Source organism: Protopterus annectens, chromosome 11.part0 (genome assembly GCF_019279795.1).
Source record: "Protopterus annectens isolate FY-2018-M chromosome 11.part0, PAN1.0, whole genome shotgun sequence".
In the NCBI taxonomy this organism is placed as follows: Eukaryota; Metazoa; Chordata; order Ceratodontiformes; family Protopteridae; genus Protopterus; species Protopterus annectens.
The window spans coordinates 1,256,396,228-1,256,419,130 of record NC_056745.1 but is presented as its reverse complement, the minus strand read 5'-3'; the positions used below and the strand labels follow the sequence as shown (position 1 = coordinate 1,256,419,130).

The following is a 22,903-nucleotide window of genomic DNA, read 5'->3' as shown; positions in this document are numbered from 1 at the left end:
ATGCCTTGACCTTCCCCTGGAGCTCCCTCTTCTGTGTACACATACCATCCTCTGCCCCTTCTTCCCAAGGTTCTCATCAAAATAAGAGAGAAGAGTCCAAAGGCCATCCTCATCGCTTCAGATTGGCCATGACAATATTGGTACCCCTTACTACGCAGCCTGACCTTACAGCCCCCCAAGCTGCTTCCCCTAAGGTCAGACCTCTTGACCCAGCAAAAAGGTGAAGGTACTGCACCCAGACCTACTGACTCTCAATCTTTTTGCATGGCTCATACACTAAAAACTAAGAAGAAGTCAGTGTTAAGCAAACAGGTCCTGGACATCATCACAGAGGCCAGAAGACCCAGCACAAAAAATCTTATGCAGGAAAATGGAAAAGATTCTGCTCCTGGAAGCAATCAAAAGGAGCCAGTACCTCCCAAAACTTCCATCCCTCTCATCCTGGCTTACTTAGCAGAGTTGCTCAATAGTTGCCTCTCCTTCTCCTCTATTAAAATACATGCCTCGGCCATCTCTGCCCATTATGATTCAGACCCACCCCTCTTCTCTCATCATTTGGTTAAGCAATTCCTCATAGGGGATTCTAATATCAGGCCTCCCAGAAGACCTCCTACTCCACCCTGGGACCTGAATTATGTGTTAGAGAAACTAACCTTTCCTCCTTTTGAACCTGCTTCTTCAACAGAATTGAAATACCTCTCCTGGAAGACTGCCTTCCTACCAGCTATCACCTCTGCCAGAAGGGTCTCAGAACTTCAAGCTGTCATGGCTGTCGAGCCTTTCATAATTTTCCATGCAGACAGAGTCTCCCTGAGGACTAATCCCTCCTTTATGCCCAAGGTGGTATCTGATGTGACCCTTAACCAGGCCATACACCTCCCACCTTCTTTCCCAACCTCCAAAACAAGGGGGAAAGAATTCTACACTCACTAGACATGCACAGACAACTCAGATACTATCTGGACAGCACTAAGCCATTCAGAAAAACTGACCAGTTCTTATAAGCTTTGCCCCAGGGGCAGGGGGGAAGTCCATATCCAAACAAACCATTTCCAAATGGATTTCACACTGTATCCATTTTTGCTACAGACTACATGGGAAACCCATCCCTAGGTCAATCCGTACCCACTCCATTAAGGCAACCTTCACTTCCACTGCTTTCCTCAGAGGAGTACCTACTAGGGACATATTGGAAGCGGTCACTTGGACCTCTGTCCATACCTTTACAAAGCATTACAACCTACCTCTCTTTTCCAAGTCTAGGGCAGGGTTTGCCTCTGCAATTCTGCAGGGTCTCTTGACCTATACCTAGGACTCTATCTTTCCTTCTACCCTTTACCTCAGCTTTGGAAATCCTCCCACAGGTGATGACTGCAACAGTGAAACACGAAGAACATAGTACAGTTCTGTACACTTACCATAAATGTAGATGTTCGAGTGTATTCACTGTTGCAGTCTTGGTTTACCTCCCTCCATTCCCCTTTTCTCATCTTCCCCTAGGGGGACACATGCTTCCCTGGGTGGCTCTTAGCCACTAGGACCACTTCTCTCTTTTCCCTTGTGCTTCTGATGGGTTAGGGCAATAAAAACTGATGCAATGACGTTGGCTGCCTTGCTTTACAGTACTGACGACCTGACGTCAGACTACAGGTGACAGCAGCCAGCACACAAAAACACTGACTCTGGTATTCGGGCCGGCCGAGGGCAATCACAGCAAGGATAACTCACAGGTGATGAATGCAACAGTGAATACACTCAAACACATCTACATTTATGGTAAGTGTACACAAATTTACTTTTTTAGCCTTGGATATCAGCAGAATCACTCTGGACCTCTATCAAAAGACGTTTTTACTTTTATAATATCAGTGGAGTGCACCAAATATAAATAGCTTTTTTGGTAGGGTAGGAAAACAAAAGTCCTAGATGATTTATATGTCCTTGCAAGTATCTGTCCTCTCAGTTTATAGGGACTACTATTTTTTTTAAGATTAATCTTTGAACAGAACTTATTTTTCCTTGAAAGAAAAAGAAAAAAAAAAAAGAGTTTTTCCTTAGTCAAGATTTTTGTTCAGGCCATCACTGGACTAAAAGTTTGGAAGAAAGTTATAAGAGGCACCTCATATCACTTAAAATCCCAAGATGCCTGGGGCGGCACAGTGACCCACAACCTTGGCTTAATTTACTTACTTCATCTACATTTATTACAGAGCAGTCTTGACGACGTAGGGTGCATTGAAAGAATGGATGAAAAAGCTAAAAAGTAAGACAAAGTGTGGACAATAAAGAAGTACACTTTCTAGCCGTTGTGTTGCCAGAATGGGGAAAACTGGGGAGAGGCACTGGGGTGGGGTGTAGGGGAAAGCGGTGTGTGCCAGAGGTGCTCTATTTTGTCCTATGTATAGGGCTTCAAGTAACTGAGGGGCTGGACTTGTTAATCACAGTCAGACATTGGAGGTGTATATAGTCAATAAATCAGCTAGAAACAGCAAGTACACAGGCAGTGTGTAGCTGAAAGTGGCTGATCTCATCTGTTGTATGATCACAAGTAAATGAGCACTGACCTGCCATAATATAACCTCAATCCACTCCAATTGTCCCACCTTGCTCTGAAATCACCAGCCACTATTTTTTTAATGAATGGCACAGATACAGAATCCTTTAATCCCATCCAGTGCTGGGCAACCTTTATGTCATGTACAATGTGGAGATATGAAAAACATTGAGGATATGTGCACTTCCACTCAGGAATAAATGATCTCCAAGTCGTATAATACTGGAAATACTTCATAAGCACCAGCATACTGACAAAATGGAGAAGTACAGCATGCTTCTCTGCCCAGAACAACTTTCCATTTGGGAAGGTCTGATGGGTGGAAGGCTTCCTGGTAGCTTTAGCTACAACTCACACCCGGCCATGAGGTTTGTCAGAATCAGATAGTTTACACAGCAACAATTAGAACTTAAGGTAGAAGCAAATGTCATCACAATCATGGAGGCCTTCACTGGCTTTGCTCCAGGAAGGCATCGTTAAGAACCATAGTGTGACACCACACCTTTTCTCACCATTCTCTGCTGCCAAGGAAAGATGAAGATAAGCCACAGACTTCCTTTCCTGAACTCTTTGATTAGGTTCATAAGAGGAATAGTAAGAAGGCATACAGCAGCGGCCTCAAACACCTGGCCTGTGGGCCTGATATGGACCATTAGCACTTTCTTTCCTACACATAAATCTGTGTCCAAACCTGGTTTACCCAAATAAAAACAAAACAAAAAAGTCCAGTTTCCAATCCAAACTACATTGGCAAATACTTGTAGAGAGACTTCTGGTAGCTCAAAACAGACCAATTGCAGCACTTCAATTTTAAGCTCTTTTGCTACTGCTGTGTGCTTCAGAAATTGATAGTAGGAAAGCAGCTGCTCAGAACAGGTGAGTCATAAGTACAGTACCCACAATGGAGCAGAGCATATTTTGAACTTGATAACTTGCTGGCTGACAGATTCGGCGAAAACGTCACCCCTCTGTCCCACCATCAGTAAATAAGGACATTCCCAGTACCTGCCCCCTTCCCTTTATATCTAGGGAACAGGTCATCACTGCTCTCTCAAAGGCAAAAAATACAGCCTAAATGGGACCCGACAACATCCCAGACTGCATCTTACATGAACTCAAGCAGGAACTTGCAGTACCATTAGCCACCCTATTCAACCAAAGCCTGAGTACCAGCTTTTTCCCAGCTGAGTGGAGGACAGGCACTGTTATCCCTTTGCACAAAGGTGGAGAGTCCCCAGATCTGGGAAATTACAGACCCATCAGCCTACCTAGCCTGATCTGCAGGGCCATGGAACAGATTATCATGGACCTCATTAACAAGGACATTGGCAACCTCTAAACACTCGATCCCAAACAGTTTGGCTTGGTCAAGGGGAGATCATGTCTGTTACATCTGGTAGGCTTCTTTGAGACAGTCACCAAAGCCATGAACGATGGGATGATGGTGCACACCACCTACCTTGACATGGCGAAAGCTTTCGACACTATTCCCCACTTGGGCATAATAGATAAACTCTCTCAACTAGGCATCAATCCATATGTTACCAGATGAGTAGCTAACTGGCTCACTGACAGAACTCACCTAGTCAAAATAGGGGAAGCCACCTCAATCAGTACACCAGTAATGGTCAGTGGACCCTCTATGGACCCTGGTAATTACCGCCCCATAAGCTTAACAAGCCTGGTCTGCAAAGCTATGGAGAGGATCATAATGGAACTCATAAACAAAGACATAGGGGACTTGCAGACATTGGACCCGACCCAGTTTGGCTTTGTCAAGGGCAGATCATGCCTTTTGAACTTGGTCAACTTCTTCGAAACAGTCACCAAGGCCATTGATGAGGGAAAGGCAGTCCATACAGCCTACCTTGACCTTGCAAAAGCTTTCGACACAATACCCCACTCAGGTATTATAGAGAAACTTACCAGCTTAAATGTAAACCCATATGTCACAAGATGGGTTGCAAACTGGCTAAAGGACAGAACCCACAGGGTTAGAGTAGCTGGCGCCAAGCCGGTCACAAGTGGTGTCCCACAGGGCTCAGTCCTTGGCCCCCTGTTGTTCGGCATCTACTTCTCAGAAGTACAGGCAAACATAGGAGGACTATGGCTGACAAAGTTTGCAGATGACTGCAAACTGGGAGCCATAGTAGAAAGTACATCGGACACAGATATCCTTCAGAGGGGTCTCACGGAAACTGATAGCTGGTGCCAGAGCCATGGCCTGAAGTTAAATGCCAAAAAATGTATAGTCATACCCTTCAGGAAAAACAAGGTAACCCCAAGCTACCATATAGGTGGCAATCCACTAAGCACAGAAGAGGTTATCAGGGACCTGGGGACCCAGGTTGACAGTGGCCTTTCTTTTGACACTCACATTTCTAAAGTGGTTAGAAAAACCTTCTACATTGCCCACCTGATCATGAAGGGATTCACATCCAGATCAAGTGAGGTCATTGTTCCCCTGTACTCTTCATTTATCAGACCAATGATCGAGTACAATGCCCCATTCGGGATGTATCTCACCCGACACCTGCAGCAATTGGAGAGACCCCAAAAGTTCCTCACCAAAAGGATAAAGGGACTCCAAAATCTGTGATATGCTGCCAGAGTGAAGAAACTCCAGCTCTATTCAGTCGCATACCATCTGCTCAGAGGTGACCTGTGCCTGACATACAAGGCCGTGTCCAACCCGGAATTAATGGACATTCTCCACCTCAAAAAATCCAAATCTACCAGATCCACTACAGCAAGCGAGTTAAACCTTAGCACGGATATAAATAGGACATGCTGGAGGGATAGATTTGTCACCCAGAGACTCCCTATGTTGTGGAATAAAATCCCGGTCCATGTGAGGCAGAGCACCTCGCTGGCTCTGTTCAAGAGAAATCTTGACCGGTGGATGGGAGATCGTAGGTTTACCCCGGGAATCATCTCTGTGTCACTGCTGGACAGAGGCACAACAAACTAATGGGCACAGTATTTTTTAACATAAGGGGTGGCGTAAGCCACAAAACTCTGGGCTAGGCTTATAAATGCCTTAGGGCAGATAGCCTAGTATAAACCTATGAACATATGACTCCAGGGGCCTCCGTTATTTGGGATATACTTTTCTGAGGTACAGGCCAAAACCAGTGGGCAATGGCTGACCAAGTTTGCAGATGACTGCAAGCTGGGTGCTGTCATTTCCCCTAGTGATGTAGACATCCTCCAAGAGGGTCTCACCCAAACAAATGACTGGTGCCAGGAACATGGCCTCAATCTGAATACCAAAAATGCATCATCACCCCCCCCCTTTGGGGGAGTGATATCCCCACAAATTATCACATTAATAACAACGTCCTAAGCACGTAGCCAGTTATGAGGGATTTGGGCACCCAGGTTGATAGCAACCTGACTTTTGACCACCATGTTGCTTCCGTTGTATGGAAAGCTTTCTACATGGCCCACCTCATGAGATACATCCAGGGATAAGGAGGTCATAACATCCCAGTACTCTTCCCTTGTAAGGCCCATTATTTAGCACAATGCCCCTTTTGGCATGTACTTCGCAAAGCACATGCAGCAGCTGGACACCATAGAGGTTCCTCACCAGGAGGATCCAGGACCTCAAAAATCTACCACACACAGGCTAAAAGCCCTATCCCTCTGCTCAGTTTCATACAGACTCCTCAGAGGTGATCTCTGTCTGGCATACAAGGTGATCTCAGACCCTGCCTTGATGGGACTGCTGCACATCCACAAGTCAAGCTCCACTTCAGTAAATGGCATGCACAGGCTCAACCTGGTCTGTGACATCAATAGGACTTGTTGCCAGGACAGACTTATGTCCCAGAGACTCCACCATTTGTGGAATAGACTCCCTCTCCACGTCAAGCAGAGTACCTCTTTAACCCTTTTTAAGCGGAACCTGGATAACTGGATGGAAAACAGAAAATACATCCCTGGGATTCCACCCATGTCCCTGCTAGACAGGGGCATCGGGTGCTGACTTGTCTAAACATGGGCTAAACCCTTGACTAGGCTTATAAAGGCCACAGGGCCAGTAGCCTAGTAACTTCATATGATCCTATGATAAAAACAAAATAAAAAAATAAAATCAATGGATTACCTTTTGTCTTCAAGAGCGATCAACACTCCTACTAGTATTACAATACAATAATGTTTAATTTGAAACTAATATTTTCCGTACAGTTTAATAAACTAATCGGCGTAAAAAATGCATGTGCAGTGACTGTTGTGATGTGAGAGAATGGGACTTTTACATGTATGTAAATGTGACTTCTAAATCTACATATGTGCAAGTGACTTTTTCAGAATGCATAGTTACTTTTTTTCTTTTTGGTTACCACTGGTCCAGCCCTTGGCTCAATGGAATCTCCACTGATAAGAATGGAGACTAATCCACTGCCATCTTCCACGAGCCATGTTGCACAATCATAACTTCCAAAATAGCAAACAGGCCCACCCTGACGTACCCTATTTTGGGAATATCCTAACCAGACATAACTTGGAAATCCTCTATATCAGCTGTAAACTGAATGGGCTTCTGTTAGCATGTTTACTTCACCTTTAATGTAAACTGCTAAGTAGCTGATCTGTATATCTGCTGACTGTGGTCAGAACTACACCACTGCTCTGCACTAGTATGAATGCTAAGGAGCTACTGAAAAAATGTGTAGAACTGTTAAGTGGTGGAAAGGATGAACCCAATCAGTGACCCTGACAATCTGTAGCTCTGATGTTAAATCAGTTATTTCTATGTATAGTTTGCAGATTCTTGAATGTTTTGTTTTATGCAAATTATATGTTGCTCATCAATGAAGTCTTCTTCTTGGGTAGCCTCTGTAAATGGCCTTTTGCTCTGTAGAAGCCAATTCAGTCAGCAAAGTATAATATATAAAATAAAGCTGAAATCGGTCAATACTCCCGCTGTATGGGCTGCAGAGACAGAAATGATGGAAATGTTTTCTGCTCCCAATATGTACACATCTTTAACGGCAAACCCCACATTTTCATGCCCTAACATATGCTTACTAACTATACCTTGCAAATTACTGAAGCTAAATCATTTTTCAATGAGTTAGCATCCACAGTTAAGCCTGGTAAACATGGAGAGTACTTAATCGGCTTTTTTTTCATCCAGAAATATTTCCGAGCACGCTGCTTCAAAATTTGCAGCCATCCTGCTTCACACCATTTCATATGCATCAAATAGGGTACACAGGCCACTCAAGGAGTTATCTCCCAAGTGCAAGGTTCACTTTCTGAAAAAAAAAAAATCACTCCTCACACAGAAAATGGTCAGAAGAATACAAAAAAGGGTAAAGAACCAGTGACCCTTCAATAAGGAGAGCAGCAGAAAGTGGAAAACCTTGTATGCATTCTGAAATATGCAGCAGTACCATCTGTATTTTAGGGTAAAAACTGTGACAATGTGGTAATTAAAAAAAAGTCTACCATGCATCTCTTATATTTTATTACAATATTTTAATAAACAACTTTAGAAAGACAATGTGTGATGTTCATTACAGCAAAACATTCTGTGACTATTTGTATTATCATCAGGTATAATTTATGGTGACTTCTTTCTTACAGGAACCTTATACCAGCACCAAACTGAACTCCATCACATATCCTAGAATAAAAAGAAAAGCAGTCAGAAAACCTGAAACAATACTACAACAGACAAGCACTGTTTATTAACTTTAAAACATACACTGGGGTCAATTTCTTAAATTAAATGTACACTGCTGGTAATGTTAAGCAAGCATATACAATCAGTAAAAAATACTATTACCAACTGACTGCGCCCAGAGTTTTGAGAGATCAAAGCTTTCTCGGGGGTTACAGTGAAAACTGCTATTACTTCAGTTCTCTGAAATTCTCTTCTGTATGGCACAGTGTAGACCTTCATTTAAAATAGAAAGCTTCATCACATGACATGATTCCACAACTGCTGATCTAACAATGTGGCACAATAAGAAGGAAACACTGTACAAAATGAAAAAGGGACATCTGGGCAGGACAGAAAGGGGAACTGTAAAACACATACATGTAAAACATGAGTTTCAGTAGAAGGCACAGATGAAATATAGCTATACATAAATTAAAATGAACTGGAAATAGAAACAGCACAAAAGAAAATTTCCTTACAAAAATCTCAAATTATTAAAGTGATGATATTTCCGAAGAAAAATCTGCATATGGAGACATCTTGCCAGAGCTGCCATAATAGCCAAAAACTGTCCTATTTAAGTATGATCTGGTCAGTTACAGAAATATAACCTTACAAGTAGAAAGTATATTCCAAAATGTTGGTGGAGGGAGGAGAAAATGTTTCCATGTCCTAGTGATGTAGTTTTGTACTACAGACAGGAATTGACAAACTCATTTCATCTGTGAAATGATTTTGAGAGGACTTGTTCCCCCATATACAAACATCAGTAAGCTTTCTCAACCTCTCCCTAAAACAGGGCCAGTAGTGGGCAGGTAGCAGAGATCTGGGCTAGCTGATGAGGGAATCAGGGGAAGAATGCCAACACTGGCTTGGCTAGTTTAGTACCTACAGCGAAAGACACCATGAAAGCAAATAGTGGATTATCTAAAATTACACCGTTCTGATGTGATGCATGACATTTGTTAAGGAGAACAGCATATAGTCTCCATCTGAAAGCCAAGAGTTCAACCTGGCCATATTCCATAAACCTCTACAAGAACCTTCTTGAGGAGAAATTACAACTCTAATACAAGCACAGATGTGAGAGATAGAACATGCTTTAATGTGACCTCACAAGACAATTAAGCATCATTTATCAATCATAGGTTCAAAAGTGAGTCAATTTAAGCACCAGATGGCCAATATTTGTGCCAGCTATTGTGTACTACTGAAACAATACTGTTAGAAGTCAGAGTGTTCCATAGCTTCAAGGTGAAATGACCATGCCTCCTGAAAAGTGAGAACTCTGGCCCCCTAACAAGAAAATCAAAGGTCAACCTACAATCTGCAAATCTTGAAATGCCTTAGTTTTACTCTCAAATATACCTCATAAATAAGTGGAAATTCCAACACGAGTAGCTTCAGATGAGAATGCTGCAAGCATCCCCATACTTCTAAACAAATGTCATGGTAAGACTGGTAATATTACAACTACCTGACCCTTTACCTCAGGAACTCAGCTACTGGAAATAACTTAAAAGCCCACTTCAGACACCTTCTAATTGCACATGGGCTTAACTATAATGAAAACGTGTTCAGCTTATTTGCCAGTAATTACAGAACCATGTCAAGAAATTGCATACCACTCTGACTTGCTTCTAGCCAAAATCTCCATCTGAATTTTCAGTCTCCTGGGTGGCTCAAAAAACACGCATATATGTTTCTATTTATTCCCTAGAAGGGTGAGTTAGTGAGGCAGCCAAGTGTTTTTATTTTTTTTAACTTGGGTACTAATATTTTAAAAAAGATTAACCTTTCGTTTACTGTATGGCTACAGTCCAGATAATTTTGAGCGAGACACTCCATGCCAAAGTCTGATTTAGTTTTTCCTTACATGTTTATAAGAAGCACAGTAATCCAAACTCAAAGCGACATATGGTCATACAGGTTTAATAACCTGTCAGATCTAGCGTCATATAGACCCATTTCATTTTACTTTAGAGGTATACAGTCACCTGCAGGCAGCTCACCTAGTGCCTGGAGCCAATAGAATTAAACTTAACAAGGCCTTACTGTGTTTAAGCAATCCTGTGTTTCAGCTTAAAAGAATCATTTCCTTAGTTACAGCCATTTGATCCTCCAGTAATTTTGATAAGATTATTTGGTAGGGGATTTTAAAAATTTGCTAGCTCATTACACTCACAAAAAAAAAACAAGTTTCCAGCTACCACTTTCTTCCCCATCACACCTCCAATATTTGCTATCCACCTGAGAAAAAAATTATATGAAGTTTGCTTGGGGTACAAAAATGCCTATGTGAACACTTCCAATCAAAAATTCTAAACCTTCTGGACCTTGCTGCATAACTGGGAGCCATACATATGTCATCTCATTGCTCCCTTGTAAAACTGTTCTTCCAGTCACTCTTCCCAAAGTTTTCCAACATACTCTGACTGATTCTTATAGTTATCATGCAATATTTTACTCGCTCTACTTATTATCATCTTTTCACAGTAGTTTCTGTTTTAAATTAAACTAAAAACTCTACCAGCGCAAGTCTTTCACTTAGAACTCCCTTATCCCTTTCCCTGTACGCTGATATCAATCTGTGGTATGGAAGGTAGTCTCTAAACTGAGATTTAAAAAAGTTCAGTTACAGATTTGCTGTTCTGAACTGTTTGTAAGTTTCTTGGAGGCCATTATTTGCTTGGGCTAAAGGGAAGTCTCTGTGTTCATCAGTGGCAGTGATAAACATTGAGCAGCCTGCCTGCCCCTGTGAGAGTGGTTACTGCCTTGAAACTGTAGTTTTATTGGCCATTTTGGGTCAATTCCAAACTCCTTGATCTCCCTCTCTTAAAACCCTCTTTTGTGCGTTTTTGCGCATAGCGCAACATCGGGCAGTGCCGCCTAATTGGGTTTAAACTATTCCTGGCTCCACAAAGTCTGCTCTTCACTTTTTCCCTTAGAACTGCTCTATCTCTCAAATTAAACACCATATTCTCATTCTAAGGCCCCTCACTGGTCCAAATAAGTAATCTTACAAGTTAGCACTAATAAACCATAAGCACTACTTACTCTTATACTCTCTACGATTAACTTGTCCCCTATTGGTCCGTTTTAATTCAGTTCCCTATATTACTCTAGCATGTCCAAAGGTCAGTCAGTGGTTTGCTCACCAGTCCAGCTGGTGAATCTGGGAATTTTGAGGCAATGTTACAACTGTCTCATGTACATGGACAACCCTCTCCTCCTCCTAACAGGTTCAAATATATGTGAAAGATGCAACCATATAGCCAAACTGGAGGCTGAGCTCTCTCATCTCAAAACTGGTGTAACCAGTCAGGAGAAGGTAACCTCACACAACACAATTCCAGTATCACACAGTCCCACCACAACAGTGAACCAAACACATAAAAACACAAAAACATACTCGGAGGCTCTAAATAAAAATCTACCTAAGCAACAGAGACCTCCAAAGCAGACATCCAAGCAAACGCTACCCCAAAACAAAACACGTACAACACATAGCACACAAAGTCAGTGTGCTAAGCAGTCACAGCCCTTAAGGATGAATAACACACCTGATACCCTTGTAATAGGTGACTCTATTGTCAGACACACTGACGTCCCCGCTCACCGGGCTGAATAAAGAGAAGGTCACAGTGAGCTGCCTGTCGGGCACTAGGATCCGCCACATAACGCTAGCACTCAGGTCACTCCAAAGCAAATACAAATATGACTCAGTCATTGTACATGCTGGCGTGAATGACCTGAGACGTACCTCCCTCAACTACATGGAAAAAAGAGGAGCTCTCTGATCATGTAGCCCAGGCCGGTATGACCCTGACCTTGAGCAGCATCTTACCCTCACCTAGAATGATGCCACAGTATAAAGACAAATTGATCGATTTTAACAATTGGCTAAAATTTTGGTGTCATTCAAAGGGGATCTAGTGTCTGTCAGCCTGGGATGACATGCTCGACAAGCCACGTTGCTTCGCTAGGGACGGCTTGCACCTGTCACCCCTGGGCTTTCGGATATTGGCAAAGGCTCTTGCCACCCTCATAGTGCCTTTTTTAGGCAAGGCTCAAAAGTCAAACCTACCTCCATAGACAGCACAAAGAACAAGAAACTAAGGGTAATGCTGCTAAACGCCAGAAGTCTTAACCTCAAGATGTATGCACTCTAAGCTCTCCTCAGTATGGAGAACATCGATATCTGTGCAGTGACAGCATCCTGGTTCAAGGCTCCAGGGAGCACCCCAGCACTACCAGGTTATACCTCATATCAAGCTTTTCGTCCCCAAAACCCGGACTGAACCACAAAAGGAGGGGGAGTTTCCATATTTATCAAGGATATCCATACCTCCAGGTTAGTGGCAGTGCACGAAGTATCGGAGACCATCCATGTGCAACTGACAGTGGGCAAGACTGCTTTTCAGTTTATAGCATCCTACAGACTACCCTCTCAAAGTCAGGAATCCCACTCGGCTTTCCTGAAAACATTGGAGAACACTAAGATCTCTCCGAGCACCATTATATTGGGCAACTTCAACTACCCAAACATAGACTGGGAGCATTACTCAAGCCCCAGCACCTTAGCCCAAAGGTTCCTGGAATTTATAAACTCAAATGCTATGGAACAACTAGTCACCACTCTCACAAGAGGGGAAAACATACTATATCTAATCATTACCAACATGGGGACTCTATGCTCCATACCAGAAGTATATCCCTCATTGGTAAGATCAGACCATAAATTAATTTCACTGGATATCCACATCCCGACCCCACCCCCAGCCCAGAAAACCACAGTGAAAAACTTCTCAAAAGCGAACTTCATACTTCTCAAAACTGAAGTGGAATCCTTCAAGGCCCCAGGGCCAGTGGAAACTACGGCCCAAACAAAAGAATCCTATATAAACGCATTCTACGGACATCTCCAGGAATGCATGGATCATGCTATCCCAAACAAAATTAAGACCCAATCATCCAAAGGCAGGCGTCCAGTCTGGTGGACCCCAGCCATAAATAAACTGTACAACAGAAGGAGGAAGCTACTACATGACAGAGCAAAATCCCTAAAAGGGAAGGCATCTCTGATCAGTACTAGCAAAAAATTACGATCCCTCATAAAATCCTCCAAGGCCAGCTTCGAGAGAAAAATTGCACAGGACACTAAAGACAATCATAAGGCTTTTTTCAGTTATGTTAGGAACCTGGGATGCAACTCCCAGACTTGTTCTGAGTTTATTCTAAATGACAAAAAATACACTGAACCCACAGACATCACCAATATCCTGGCAGACAGGTTCAGTGCAAACTTCTCCACCCCTTCCTTCCCAAAAGAGCAAGTATCTATCCCGGCAGAGTGCAGCCTCCCAAACATCTCTGATGCTCAGGTGAAGGCCGCCCTCTCCAAAGCAAAAAACACTGCTTCCATGGGACCAGATGGCATCCCGGGTTGTATCCTACATGAACTCCAAGAAGAACTAATCCCTCAAGTAAAACTGCTGTACAATCATAGCTTTACTACAGGATATGTGCCCAAAGAATGACGTACAGCAACAGCGGTCCCACTCCACAAAGGTGGCGCCTCTGCGGACCCTGGAAACTATTGCCCCATAAGCCTGACTAGCCTAGTATGCAAGGCTATGGAGAGGATCCTCATGGAACTCATAAACAAAGACATTGGGGATCTACAGACACTAGACCCTACCCAATTTGGCTTCGTCAAGGGCAGATCCTGCCTTTTGAACCTGGTCAACTTCTTCAAAACAGTCACCAAGGCCATAGATGAAGGGAAGGTAGTCCACACAGCCTATCTGGACCTCGCAAAGGCATTTGAGACAATACCCCACTCGGGCATCATAGATAAGCTATCCAGCCTAAATATAAACCCCTATGTCACAAGATGGGTCGCAAACTGGCTCAAAGACAGAACCCACAGAGTCAGAGTTGCTGGAGCCATGTCAGACTCGAAACCGGTCACAAGTGGTGTCCCACAAGGTTCTGTCCTGGGACCTCTCTTGTTCGGTATTTACTTTTCTGAGGTACAGGCCAATGTGGGAGGACTATGGCTCACCAAGTTCGCAGATGACTGCAAACTGGGCGCCATAATCCAGCTGAGACAAACATCCTTCAAAAAGGTCTCGCAGAGACGGATAACTGGTGCCAGAGCCATGGTCTAAAGCTAAATGCCAAAAAGTGTATAGTCATACCCTTTGGCAAAAACAATGTGCCCACAAATTACCACATAGGTGGTAACCCATTAAGTACAGAGAAAGTAATTAGGGATCTGGGGATCCAAGTTGATAGCAATCTCTCCTTTGACAACCACATTGCCAAAGTGGTTAGAAAGACCTTCTACATAGCCCACCTCATCATGAAAGGATTCACATCTAGATCAAGAGAGGTAATTGTGCCCCTTTATTCATCCCTCATCAGGCCCATCATAGAATACAATGACCCCATTGGGATGTACCTTACCCGACACCTACAGCAATTAGAAAGACCCCAAAAGTACCTCACCAGGAGGATCAAGGGACTCAAACAGAAGCCATATGCTGCTCAGTTAAAAAAACTCCAGCTCTACTCAGTTGCATACCGCCTACTTCGAGGCGATCTATGCCTGACATATAAAGCTATGTCCAACCAGAATTAATAGACATGCTCCACCTCAGTAAATCTAAATCCCTTAGAGCCACGCGCTCGAGGGACTTGAACCTCAGCACAGAAATAAATAGAACATGCTGGAGGGACAGATTCATAACCCAGAGGCTCCCTTCGCTCTGGAACAGAATTCCAATTCATGTTAGGCAGAGCACCTCACTGACTCTCTTCAAGAAGAATCTTGATGAGTGGATGGGGGATCGTAGGTTTGTCCCGGGGATTACTTCCGTGTCACTATTAGACAGAGGCACAGTAAACTAAACTTTAAAAAGGTCACGGTATACTCAAATCAAGGGGGGGCGTAAGCCAAACACAATCGGGCTAGGCTTATAAATGCCCCAGGGCAGATAGCCTAGTATGAACCTATGAAACCTATGAACTGTAGTTCAAACTTCTTGGTCTCATCCCACTCTTATTAGCTTTCCCTCTCTACTTATTTGCTCCCAATACCTTTGTTCCTTTGCCAGTTTTTTTCAGTAAATTCTCATCCCTCCTGCCTATTTTCTGTATGCCTACTGTGTACCTCTACTTGCAGTCATCCCTATTGGCAAATTTCCTTTCTCCATCCACATGTTCACTTATTAAGGAAACAAAAATTTTAAAATGGGATACCTGACCTGAACTGTCCATGGATAGTAAGGCCTTACTAAGTTTAATGCTATTTGCTGCCAAAAAGTAATTACTAGAAAATGGAAATCAAAGTCTAAACTAACTGTAATTGAAATACTGAATACTGTTAAGAGATATAAAACTGGAGGTGGGAGGGTAAGGAACAAATTACATAGAAACAAAAGCAATCTGTGGGAACAATACAAGCAAAATAATGCTCAGAAGGAGGAATACGGTTTAAGTGAAAGCAGGAACTCAGCAATTTATGTAATGTTGGAGTGAATGATAATTTAATAAAAACAATCACTTAAGACATAGGCAAACATATATTAGAAGAGAAAAAACATTTTGCCATTTACATACAATATACATCACATGTTTTTCCTTTCTTAGTAATAATCATCAATCCAACATTACATAAATTGCTGAATAAAGAAATTACCTTCCTTTAAACTTCACACCTCCTTCTCCTCTTGAACATTATTATGCATGTAATGTTTTCACAAATTCCATTTATTTCTAAATAATTTGCTGCTTCCCTTTTCTAAAGACCCCTCTTCCGGTCATTTCATCTATTTTGCTCACCCAATACTACTGCTAGAACACTCTGTAGGGGATTTTAAAAATCTGCCAACTCATTACACTCCCAAATCATATGATCCCAGATACCACTTTCTTCCCATCACACCTCCAACATTGCTATCTACCAGAATCTGGCTGGAGTATAAAAATACCTATACAATCATTTCCAAGCAGAGATCCTATATCTTCTGGACTTCGTTGCACACTTGGGGAGCCATACATATGCCCTATCATTGTTCTCTTGTGAACTGCTTTTCCAGTCTCTCCTCTCAACCTTTTATATTCTCATCTGACTGTTTCTTATAGTACAGTGCAATATTTTATATGCCCTACTAATTACCTTTTTAAACACCAGCTTCTTTTTTCGATTTGCCCCCCCCCCCTGCAAAAAAAAAAAAAAAACCCTCTGCCACAGCAGATCGTTCACTTAAGATTTCCTTATCCCTTTCTCTTTGCCTAAATTCGAATATCAATCCCTAGGGAAGGCAGTCTCGAGCCTACAGTCCAAACGTCTTCTTGACCTCATCTCACTATCTTTCCATCTACACTTATTTGCTTCCAATACCTTGGTTCCTTTGCCAGTTTTCTAAAGCAAATTCCAGACCTCTCTTGCTTATATTTTGTATGCCTACTTGCAGTCAACCCTATTCTCATGATGGCTTACTTCTTAGAATACTTATTGCTACTTTATGAATACAACATTCTGTATGGTTACTGTTATTTTCCTTAAGGATCTGCATGCAAAATCCCACTCCCTCTATTTCTTTAACCCCGCTTCATTATCATCATCACTTTCCACTTTGAATTATGACCTTATACTTGTGTTACGTATATGGGTCTGAACTATGTAGCCCTAAAATAGCCTTTCAAATCAGGTAGTCTTAAATGACCTTGCTCTACTGGAAGGATTAACGTATCCCACTTAACTCTTGCCCTCATCCCCTCTCAAATAAATTCCTTCAATTCAATTGTCCACAGACTTCTCCACTGGTTGATTAAAATATGCCTGACCTTATAGAAAATTAAAGGGACAAACATTTTCACTGCTACTTTCTATATCCATAACCAACAGCTTCCAGTTTCTTATCAGTGTTTGTATTATCTTTTGTTTAGTCTCTCCCTACATATCTTAACAGTCATAGCAGATGCCTTTTTAATCCATACTCCTAAACACTTAATCTTATTGTATCCCCTGTGTCTGGGTACATAATTTATGGCTACAGCCTTTGTTTTATTTTCACTAATATATCTTGAAAAGACATGAAACGGTCACAAAAGTTCCATGACATCAAGATGTCCTTTAATGGATTTATCAGGTAGAAAATGTTAGCCAAACATTCCAGTTGTGCTGTGATGACGAGACCATGGGAGGGCCGGGACATGCATGCCCACAGCTGGTGCAGTCTGGCTTTGTTGGCCTGAATTTGTCCATAACAGACTTAAAAAGGAAAAAAATGTCATGGACATTCAGAACTGCCATATAGCTGAAACATCTGATGTCCTTAAGCATCATGGGTGTGGTGGGAGGATGGCATAATGGTTAAGGTGTTTACCTTACAGACACAAGGTGCAGGGCTTGATTCTCACATGGGGTAATTGGCTAGGCTTGAAATGGCCCACAAGGGTAGTTAGCCTAGTACTAATCTATGAATCTATGAAAATAATGTCATATGCAAATAAAGCCAACTTTTCTTGATTGCCATACCAATTATTTCCTTGCATTTATAAGTCCCTTATTTTCTTTGCCAATGACTCTAGATATAAAGCAAACAGCAAAGACGAAAGAGGGCAACCCTGCCTGGTTCCTCTGTTCAAACACACCATAACTGAAAGGAACCCTCTCATTTTAATTCTTGTCTCTGATCCTTCACATCTTCCTAATTAACTTTATTGCATCAGGAAATGCAAATGTTTCCATGTCTCATAAAATCCCAACTTACTCTGTCAAATGAAGTCCCACCAACAATTTTCTTATATTCTGCTTTCCTCTGGTTCATCATTACTCTATTTATGCTGTCAAATTTTCCCTTCCCTCCACAAAACAATACTGACCAACATCTATTAATTCTGGGAACACCTTTGCCATTCTTTTAGCTAGTATAGACAAACGCTTTATAATCATGGTTTAAAATTGAAATGTGTCTGAAAGTAGTTGGGTCTGATGGGTCTTTACCATCCTTAGGTAATCTAGCCACTACAGCTTTCTTCCAAGATGGTGTTTCTCCTCATTTTAAAGTACTGTTAAACAAAATCCTATCATATCTGTTAGTTGTTCAGTCTGTCTTTAACTTTGGCATAATTAAGTCGAACATGAATAGTTCGGGTCTATATTATAACCTCGAAGTTACACAATCACGAATACCCATTCACTGACACAACTGTCAAATGTCCTCTTCACTGAACATCCACCTCATCGATTTCTTACCAAGGGAAAGAAATCGGTAGCCCAACAACCCACGACATAATATAACAAACACTATTGAGGGGGGGCTGTAACATCCCCCCCAATTAAATATACTAACTCCAAGATCGCACTACAGTGGGGAAAAGAGCAGATTTTAAACAACAGCCAACCGATTTCTTTCTCTTGGAAAGAAATCGATGATGTGGCCGTTCGACACTTGGGTGTCGATTAAAAGGTACTCCTGATTTTGTACCTTCAAATATTTAATATAGACCCAACATTTCCATTTGTGATCTTTCTTTTTACATTTCTCTGTTTTATACAATTTTCATAAAATGTCTGAAATATCTCTACAGGACCTCTGGTTATTATTCTTGTTTCCTAAGTTTGGTAACAACCCTTTCTATTTTCTGTTGCCTAAGTTGTTATACTAACAGTTTCTGGGCTCAGGAAGCACCAAAAAGTAGTTGCTTAACAGCAATATTTCTAAACTCATGCATATTACTCATATACTCCCTTACATCCTCTTTAGCACTCTGCATTTGTGCCTCTTCTTGTTCTGTGAGATTCCCCTTAATCTGCAACACTTAACCTTTGTCAGCTCCACTATGTAAATTCTATTACTTCTTAAACAGATCTCTTTATTTTTTTATTCCTACTTCATTTTATCTCACTTACCTAGTTATAACTTCTGAATATATTTCTATCTTCGATAATAACTTGTGAATACTTTCTACTATCCCTTTCTTAAAATCTCCTCTTTTTACCAAGTAGGTGTGAAAAAACTGTCTAATTTTTCCTTCATTAACCTGCATTTTTATTTTAGTTTTTATTGCGGCATGATCTGAAATAGTTATTGGATGTGTGTTGAAGCCTACAATTAAACATCATTTCTATCTTGTCTAGCCCAGTTATTGTACCTTGAGGTATAGCAGCTAAATTCTGCAAGTCCCCACTACTGAATTCACATCTTCAATACCAAATATTTCATGAATTTTCCCTCATTTATTCTATTTTCACTTATAGGCTCCAGTGATTCATCCTCACTTTTGGAAATCAAGTTCCAGTGCCCATTTATAAGTAATATTTCCTAATGAAAGCTGATTATATTTCCCAAAATGTTATTAAGTTCTGTAACAGTAGTTTTTGGTGTAATATAAATACATGCCAACATAATCCTCCTTCTATGTCAATAGCCCCTTACTACCCACAAATCTACCATTATTGTCTTTTTTCCTTTTCTATCACTATTGTACCCCTCTAGTAATTACTATAATTACTCCCTTTTTCCTTTGTCACTAATAGTCTGTTGAATACCCATACTGAAATCCTTTCTTTGTCATATTCACATGCTCATTTCTTTCCAAATGAGTCTTATGCAGCATTGCTACTTGCACTCTGCATTTCTTAATATAATTGAATAGTGTTTCTTTTTTGTCTCTACCTGTAAAGTGATTTGTGCTCCAAGATAAAATGTATAGCGTAGCCATTATGACAAAAAGCTGCTGTTCCACCCATTGTACATGAGTTTTTTAAATGTGTATTTCAGACTTTTGAGTTACATGCACGCATTTAGCAAGCTGATCTTTTTCTGCAGTTGTTTCTTCTCATCTCCATTTGAACCAGTAACATTTTTAGGACTTTTTTTGTTTTAAAGAAAACCCTCAAACAAGCAATTAAATACATTTTCAGAATACTCCATTCCCTATTAATTTAGAACGAACAAGACTATGTACATCTTCAAAAATGAAATTTAAACCACCAGATAGGAACATTTTCCCCACATTGACAGCTACACCCACATGCATTACCTAACCTAAAATTAAGTTACTCATCCTAAAGTGCATGCTGCAGTCAGTGCTCCTATTACACTGATTGATGTCTTTTTCTTATCTCTGTTCCCTTTCCAGATGTGAAAAACAGCTTGCATGCTTTCAGAAAACATTAACTTTTAGCCTTAAGAAAGTGTACACTTCTTATTTGTAAATAAAACAATTTGTACACTGTTCTATTGAATACATTAAAGTATTAAGGCAGCTAGGGAGGTTGCTACCTCTTATTCAATTTCCATAAATTTAAACTTTATTTTTCACTGAACTACTTACTTTTAAATTTTTAATTTGTCCAGCAAAGAATGCTCAGAACTCTCAAGATTAACTGCTTGCACCTACAGACAGCTCATCTACATGCAAAACTAGTCAGAAATGAATATCTGTAAATTTCACTCAGAACAGAATGTACAGCTGCCTTCAGCTGCAGCCTTCCCAACTCCCAATGAACATTTACTAACTGAAAAAAAAATATTTGCAGTGTAACAAACTTAGCGTTTTTCATGACTCTCATCATTTGTCTTATTTTTAAATCATACTTACTTACAATAAAACACTTGCTTATAGCTTAAACCAAAGACTTTTATCTAGATACTCACCCTTATAACAATAAGAGAATATATCTTAATTCAACATACAATATAATCAGTGCACTTTTATACATCACCCTCACTCCAGCAGCCCAAAATTACAGCATGTTAACATTACAATTGCTTTTTCTACTCTTTCTCATCTTCTTATACTATAAAGCCTATTATTTCTTACAAATAAAAAAGTATTTTACGTTAATACTTTTAACACAGTCACTGAAAAGATCCACACCCACATTTAAAATATCCTTGACTATGCACTACACAAAACTTTTTTACTATATACAACATGTAGTCTATATTATAAAATGTTTACTATACATATGAATAAAAACAAAAATTGTTTTACTTACACTTCATTTTTCCCCTTTTAGTGTCCTTCTAAACATTAATGAAATAAAGTAGGGTATATGCTTTACGGTCTACCCAAAATTTTAACAAAGTCAACAAAAGTGAAGTGTTTTTCAGGCACCTTTTCTTGCAAAACCATATTTTATAAATATGATTGATGCTTTATAGTCTCCTATTTATTCACTAATTTCAGTGTTGCTGATTTTCTTCCTGTTCATCTCCATCTTCCAGCACTAAATTCTAGTTCAAGTCTCAAGTCCAAGGTACTCCTGATTCTTCTAGTCAACTCCTGTGTCTTTATCGGCCTTTCAAGCATTTTCCTTTTGAACACCGGAAAATGTATCACTGCCAAAGTCTCTCTATGAACTCTACTGTTAGAAGAATGACAAGCAGAGTGCACTTCTGCTTGCTAGCTCGCTTTTTATTGGATAACATAAAAACTTTTTATTCCATCCTTACCTGTTCTGCATAAAAAAAGTATCTTTGATCCTACAGGAAAAAGTACTCTAAAGACAGCTGGATACAGCAGCTTTAATCTTATACCTGCCTCACAACACTCTCTAATTGCTGGGATAAATTTGCCTCTCTTCTGCCTGGTGTACAGTGAAAAATTATTCTCTACAAACACTCAGTTTTTAATACTTTGTCATTCTGCCAAAGTTCTGTCAGGGTCAACTTTTTCTGATGGCATGATTGCATCTTTACTAATGCCTTTACTACTTTCCCATTACCAGATTTAGAGCATAAATTCAATGTGCCCTTTCAATTAATAAATCTTGCTGTTTTAACATCAGTCCAATTCCTTAAATGTGCTTTTATAAAATTAATACAGTCTGTTCCTTCCAGTTTCTCTGGTACAGCAAAAAATCCCATAATTTTCTCTCTCTGTGCTGTCTTCTAATTCTGTTTTTTGAAACAGCTCTTCTTCAGAAGGCTCATACTTAGCCAGCTTTTTCTTCATTTCAACATCTGATTTTTGCAGTTTACCAGTTCATCTGAACAGGTAGTTAAGGCTTTTTCTATTTTCCAGCCTTTTGTTTATTTGAGTTGATATATACCTTCAATGTTACATTTATTTTAATCACCTCAGAGTACATTTGACTTATTTTTTCTTCTGAACTGCTGGAAGCCATCTCTTGAACTGCTTTTTGCCGAACAGCTACAGAATCCTTCTCAGTGTTTTCTCTTCATCTTTTCTGGTTGATGTTCTTTCAGATTTATCAAATGTATTCTTCGCAGGCATCTAGGCAGTGTGCTTACTGGCCAGTAAATGAATTTACACAAAAATAGTTTCAATAGCAATCATTTTCTCAGTTTCTGTTTTCACAATGGGAGAGCTGTAGTTTAGCTGTCAGTTAGTGTGTGGCCATCTTGGAAGTCTGAGAATGACTGTTGTTGAAAAGAAAATGTGTGAAAATAATGAAAATGTTACTATTGCTTGTTTACTTTTTTTATTACTGTAGGTGTACATATGTCACTGTTTAAAATCTGAGAATTTAATAATGTTATTAAAAAAGACAACATATTCTCAGCTTTAACCATATTTCAGGGAAGGCTGTCTTCCAGCCCGGCCATGCAGTGCAATCTACAGAAACATTTTTTGCCAGACTGACAAAGTCTGACACCATACCAAACTTACTGAAGCTACCTACC

General features: G+C 40.6%; 1 protein-coding gene across 1 annotated transcript in view; it reads right to left on the bottom strand.

Moving 5' to 3' along the window:
* Window positions 1-8,024: 8,024 nt before the first annotated feature.
* Window positions 8,025-22,903, bottom strand: part of SAMM50 (SAMM50 sorting and assembly machinery component) — a 1,314,985-nt gene continuing 1,300,106 nt past the window's right edge. The window contains exon 15 of the mRNA XM_044088615.1: window positions 8,025-8,192. Within this exon, the coding sequence (XP_043944550.1) occupies window positions 8,147-8,192 (46 nt within the window). The 3' untranslated portion in view covers window positions 8,025-8,146. The remainder of the gene's footprint in view (window positions 8,193-22,903) is intronic.